At 54.1% G+C, this 6,000-nt stretch overlaps 1 protein-coding gene across 1 annotated transcript in view; it reads left to right on the top strand.

Moving 5' to 3' along the window:
• Positions 1-529: 529 nt before the first annotated feature.
• Positions 530-6,000, top strand: part of PDE2A (phosphodiesterase 2A) — a 98,174-nt gene continuing 92,703 nt past the window's right edge. Inside the window, exon 1 of the mRNA XM_023736495.1 lies at positions 530-600. Coding sequence (XP_023592263.1) covers positions 530-600 — 71 coding nt within the window. The remainder of the gene's footprint in view (positions 601-6,000) is intronic.

The following is a 6,000-nucleotide window of genomic DNA, read 5'->3' as shown; positions in this document are numbered from 1 at the left end:
TTTTTCTTTTTTGTCTTTGTTCCTCTGTGTGTGTGTGTTTTTCCCACGTGCCTCTCTGATTTCTGTATTTCCATCTTGATGTCTCTGAGGCTCCGATCCCTCTCCCCTCTCTTTCTTCATGTCTGAGTGTTTCTCTTCCCCTCCCAGTCTCTGTTTCTCTTAGTCTCTCCCTCTGTGTGTGAGCCTTTCTTTTCCTCTCTACCAGTTAGAGTCTTTCTCTACCCCTCCCTCTCCATCTCTCTGTCTGGGCCTCTCTCTGTTCCTCCTCCTTCGTCCCTCCCCCTCCTGCATTATCAGACCTGCTCCAACCTTCTCCTCCCAGCGCCAGCCAGCAGAGGCAGCAGGAGAGGCAGGAGCAGCTGGGGCAGCAAAGCTGGGTAGGGGTGTTGAGTTCAGGCTGAGTGAGGGGCAAGCCGCTGCTCTTGGCTCCTTTGACTGCCAGGCCAGCTGCCTGGCCTGGGACACCGGGCAGGGTGGACAGGGCGAGGTGCCACCTTAGTCCGGCAGGGGAGGCAGACGATGAGGAGCGATGGGGCAGGCGTGCGGCCACTCCATCCTCTGCAGGAGCCAGCAGTACCCGGCAGCGCGACCGGCTGAGCCGTGAGTACTAGTGAGGGGCTGGCGTCCGGGTTGGGCGGCTGCAGGAAGCACTACGGACAGGGTCCTGGGAGTCCCTCCAAGGAGCTGCGCTTGGCGTTTAGCTGAGCCACGTGGGAGGATCGATTTTGGTCCTGGGCGCTGGGTTCCCAGACTGCAGCCTGCTGGGAGACTCTGTGCAGGGTGGAGGTGCCTGGCACTAACCTAGGGGGCAATGAGGCTGGAGTCCCAGAGAGGGGCTGCTGGCTGGGGGAGGACTTGGTGATGAACCTGAGCCATCCCTTCAGGGCATGGGGGTGGGGGAGGTCTGCCAGGGAGTTCTAAGAGCTTTGGGGTTTGAGATAGGGTGCTTCAGGACCCTGGAGAAGGACAATGTCCCGGAAAGTGTGTGTGTGTGTGTGTGTGTGTGTGTGTGTTTGAGAGAGAGAGAGAGAGAAAATGACGGATCTGAGGCAACCACCTTTCCCATGGAGTTGGGGTGCAGGGCTGTCACTGTAAGCAACTTTACCCCAAAGCATCTGTCCCAAGATAGGATAGAGGGAGCTATGGACCTAGTTGGAATGAGGCCTGTGTGTGCCAGCCTCATGTGCACCCACGTGCGGGTGTGTGTGTGCACGTGCAGATGAGTGAAGGGGGTTCCACAGAGGTGCCCCTCCACCATCTGAGGGCTGCCGAGGTGCAGGCAGGTGACATGGTGTGTGTGCGTGTGTGCGTGTGTGTGTGTTTCCAGGTTAGTGGAGGTGCATGTTTGTGCCAGGCTGTGTGAGGGTGTATGTGTGTACACAAGTGAGGTATGTGAGGACACGTGTGGCACAAGGGGGCCTGTAGAGTTTTGGGGTCCCCGATGGTTAAATGTGCATCAACCTCTCAGGGTATGTGAGCATCCTTGTGTGGCTGTGAGAGTTTATCTGTACATGTATGAGTGCAGGTTGGTGCATGTATGTGTGTAGATGTGTGCGTGTGTTGAGTTTGTTGTCATACATGTTAATAATGTGCTGTGTCTGTAAAATAGAGTGTCTCAATATGTATGTTGTTTGATTGATTCCGTGAGCATTTATGTTTGTGTGTATATTTGTTAGTGTGTGTGTGTGTTGGGATGTATATGTTAGCATAAGTGTTCTGGTTTGGGTGCTAGTGTGCAATAGCATGAGTGTGTATACTGGTGCTTGTGTGGCTGGTGTGCATGCGTGTGTATGTCTGTACATGCGTGTTCATCTGTGTGTGTGTGGGTGGCTGTTTCCTTCCCCTGGTGGTTGAGGACACAGCTGGGAGGGGGCGGCTGAATGTGTGACTACCCCCATGAGCCCAGGACAAATCATTCTACATCCTGTAGGGAGATACAGAAAAGAAACAGGCAGTAAGGACTCTACCCTCTGGGGCCTTCTAAGCTTCACAGACATAAAATAGCTTGAGTATAATTAAGCAGTAAAGATCAGGATCAAGCTAACAGGTGGGGGGTGTGGTAATACCATAAGCAAAGGCCCTGGATTGGAATTGGTCTTGTGCCTGGAACAGAGAGGAGGTTGTGTGAAAGACAGCAGTGAGAAGAGGCTGAAGGGGCTGGCAGGAACCACATCCTGCAGGGCTTTGAATTCCAGGCCTCTTGGGCTTTATCCTGAGGAACCTGGGGAGCCTGGGGAGGTTTTATGATGGGGAGGGATATGATCAGATTTGCGTTTTAGAAAGCTGCCTCAGTGGCACTGTCAAAGTTGAACTGGAAGGAAAAGGTGGGAGTCAGGAGTCCAGTGTGGAGGTCAGGTCACTGTGGGGATCAGTGAGGCCCAGGCTGGAATGGGCCAAGGTTGTATGAGACCAGGGGCTTCCTGAAGGGAGAAGTCTGAGGGCTTGGGAAAGACTTGATAGAAGAGGGTGGGGAAAGGAGCACTGAGGTGTCTCAGGCTTTGACTAGGGTAGGAGGTACAGTGGAGGGACCTTAGAGAGTCAGGATGTCAGGAGGGAAAACCTCTTGGAAGGCTCAGGCAACTGGATGTTGGACCAAGGTAGTGGAAGAGATACTTGTAGGGTACAGAGGGTCAGAGATCATGGAACCACCTACTGTTCATACAGGGAAACAGGCTCTGGCTTTGTCACACACACACACACACATATACTCCGACTGCAAGGCTGGGGCTGAACCTACTCCATCAGATCTGAGCTTCAGTCTCCTTCTTCAGATGCTGCCCAAGACCTCTTGGTTGGCTGAGCTGTCTGCTGGGGATCAGCCCTCCTGGGCAGGGTGCAGGGGCTCTGGGTCAGCTCAGTGAGGGTTAACCATCTTTCTGCTCCTTGTACCCCCTCTTCCCCCTGCCCACCAAGCAGCTCCTGCCACTGTTCCTGCTTCCCACTCCAGCCTCCTGTCCCCAGGGACTGCTGATGGCTTGGCTGGGATCTAGCCAAATGGGAGGGGAGGCAGAGCTCCGGCAGTGCCCCTTCAGTCTTAATGGACTAGGAGTCTCACCCTCAGCTGTGCTGCTGTCAGGCTAGGCCTGTACTCCCCAGGCTTCTGCCACTTGGGCCTATATAATCTACCTGCTCAGCATGGTTCCATTCTTGCATTCATTCATTCAACAGGGACTCCCCGATGCCAGGGACACAGAGAAGGACACTGATTCAGACCCTGCTCTCAGGATTGCTCAGTCTGATGAGGGAGGTAGAAGTGGAAACCCACAACCCCACAGTATGAGCAGTGCTGTGCAGAGGGAAGCTCCAGGAACTGTGGAAGCCCAGGGGAGGCTCCACAGCAAGCCAGGGCTTCAGAGGAAGAGATACATGAGCTGGGTCTGAAAGATACGTAGGAGCTGCCCAGGCAGGGAATAGTAGAGGGAACAGGGTGTAAAGGTGAGTTGGTGTGAGAAAACATGGCATATTCAGGGAACAGAAAGAGTTTGGGATGACAGGAATGTGAAAGGGTGCTGAGAAAAGGAAGACAGGGCAGAAGGGGCCAGATTCTGTAGGATCTCAAATGCCAGGATAAGGGGCTTGGACTTTTTCTCACAGGATTAGGAGCTGGGGAAAGAATTTTGACTAGGAAACCTCCTCTAGGAAGCCCTCCTTGATTCCCTCCTCCCTCTGATCCCATATGCCGTCCTAAAATCTCTCCCCTGGGTCCCTACATCATGGTACAGGATCGAGAGTGTTGCTCAGACTTGGCCTCCCCCTGCGATGTCCTCTGTGTGTGAATCCCTTACCTAGCCGGCCAAGGAGTTCCTCAAAGTCAGGGCCCACCTCCTCTTTCTTCCCCACCCCACTCCCAGCACAGGCTGGGCACTGGAGCTCAGTGCAGCCTCTGAGTGAGAGAGCATCTGGGCCACCTTCTAGAAGTTTCTTTACTCCTCTCTGCATCCTGCCCCCAGTTCTGGCCAGCCCTCTGCTTGCACACCCCCAGAGACAGAACGCTCATCTCTTCCCTCCTGGGCAGCCCCTCCCTTGTGGTGGTTGTTTCTTCCCTGGGCCTCCCTGTGGGGCTACTGCGGGCTACAGGGCCTTGCTTTATGTCCTTTCTCCACCCTGTGTCACCGTCCTTCCTCTTAAGGGGGGGCCAGTCTGAGGCATAATACTCCAGGAGTGGGGTGAACATATCCTGGACAGACTGGGGAGAAAAGAGCAGCCTTTACTCCAGCTACAGACTGTGAAACTGAGGTGGCAGAAAGCCCTGACTCCTCTCCAAAAAGAATGATAAAGAAGCAGGCGTGTTCAGAAAAAGGAGTGAGGATAGACAACAGGAAGAACTTCCTGCCAGCCATCTCCTGGCTTGATGAGAGTGGGCTGTGAGGATGAGGAGAGAAGTCTCCTAGCACTGGAGGGGGAATTGGAGGCAGAGGCAGTATCCACCCCTGACACTCCCGAGGATGAGTGAAGTCATCCAGGGAGAGGGAGACTGGTGGGCACCTTTGGGGGCTGAGAGAGACAGGGGAGGGGGGGTCAGGATTCATTTGTTTGTTCATGCATTCATCAGCTAGGCTTGGTGGGCCCTCTATGCTGCCCAGCAGAACACAGCAGCCTGCAGAGAGACAGACAGAGCCAGTGACCACATGGAGGGAAGCCCAGTGGCTTCCCCACCTCTGCTGGTGTCAGGGGAAGGAATTTAAGAGGAGGGGCCATTGGGGCTGGCCATGGAAGGAAGCGTCACTGTTCTTAGGGCAGAAGAACTGGATGGCTCCAGGAAGAGGCTATGCCATATGCAAAGACCTTAAGGTGAGAGTAAGAATGCGAGGACTGTAGGAGTTCTGACTGACCTCAGCATGAAGTACAAGGGTGGGGAGGAGGACCGGGCTAAGGTGGAGCAGGAGAGGAGCAAGGGAATTGACAGAGCCTTCTGCCGCTGAGGTGTGTGGGTGTCTAGGATGCCATTGTAAATTTGCAACCTCTTGGTCTCTCCCAGTGTCCCCAACCACCACCTGCCAAGGAGCCCCCTTTGCTTGAGAACAGGGTGCGCAGTGACCAAACAGAGAAATAGGGTGGAAGCAGTGGTTGAAGAAAGTGGGCCCCTTCTAGAAAGTGGTATGCAAATATATGCAAAATAACACGCAAATACACCAGCTTGAACTTGGCAGCTTTGGTTGGGAGAAGGCAATGTCGCCCCCTTCCATGCTGGCCTCCCGCCCCCTCTGCCTAGCCCCCAGGACTGCAGGAACAGCCTGTTCTGCTGCTCTGAGTGCCCAGCTTGTCTGAGCCACAAGACTATGGCCTCCAGGGTGAGGGCCACGGGATCCCTGTCAGCACTCCCATCCTCTCGGGAAGTTGATATATATAGTAACAGGAATGTTTTCACACGCATTTATCTCCTATTGTTCAGCTGCCTGCTCCGTGGGAAAGGCCAGGTCCCCAGTGACGTGACCCACTTCTTGAAGTCCCTGAAGTCACCTTTCTCACTGCCCTCCCTGAAAAACAGGAGGCAACTGGAGTTTGACGCAGCAGAACAGATTTAAGTCAGACTTCCAGAAGGACTTCCCAAGAGTGTAGTTGCTGGGATGTGTGGACCTGAGGTTTCTTACTCTTTGGATGGCCTTGAATGTGGATTAGGGATGGAGGCAGACAGGTGTAGGTTCAGATCTCAGCGCCATCACATTGTAGCTGTGTGGTCTTGGGCAAGTTACTTAATTTCTCTGAACTTCATGTGAAGAATGGGGATAACAATACTTTCCTGGCAGGATAATTGGGAGGAATCAGTAGATGTGCATAGCTGAGTGCTAGGCATGCAGCAGGTGCTCATAAAGGTTACCTGCTGCCATTATGAACCACCCACACTCACCTACACTTTTAGACAGATTCCGTGGGAGTCTGGAGGAGGAGAGACCAGAGCCAGATCCTGGAGGCTGTGCTAGTGTGGGGGAGACAATGAGGCCCGCACTGAGGTCTCATCAGTGGTAGGCGTGGCAAGGAGCTCTGTGGAGAGGGACCAAA

This window comes from Trichechus manatus, unplaced genomic scaffold, assembly GCF_000243295.1.
Source record: "Trichechus manatus latirostris isolate Lorelei unplaced genomic scaffold, TriManLat1.0 scaffold00088, whole genome shotgun sequence".
In the NCBI taxonomy this organism is placed as follows: domain Eukaryota; kingdom Metazoa; phylum Chordata; class Mammalia; order Sirenia; family Trichechidae; genus Trichechus; species Trichechus manatus.
The sequence above is the reverse complement of the archived record's forward strand: the minus strand, read 5'-3'. Positions and strand labels throughout refer to the sequence as shown.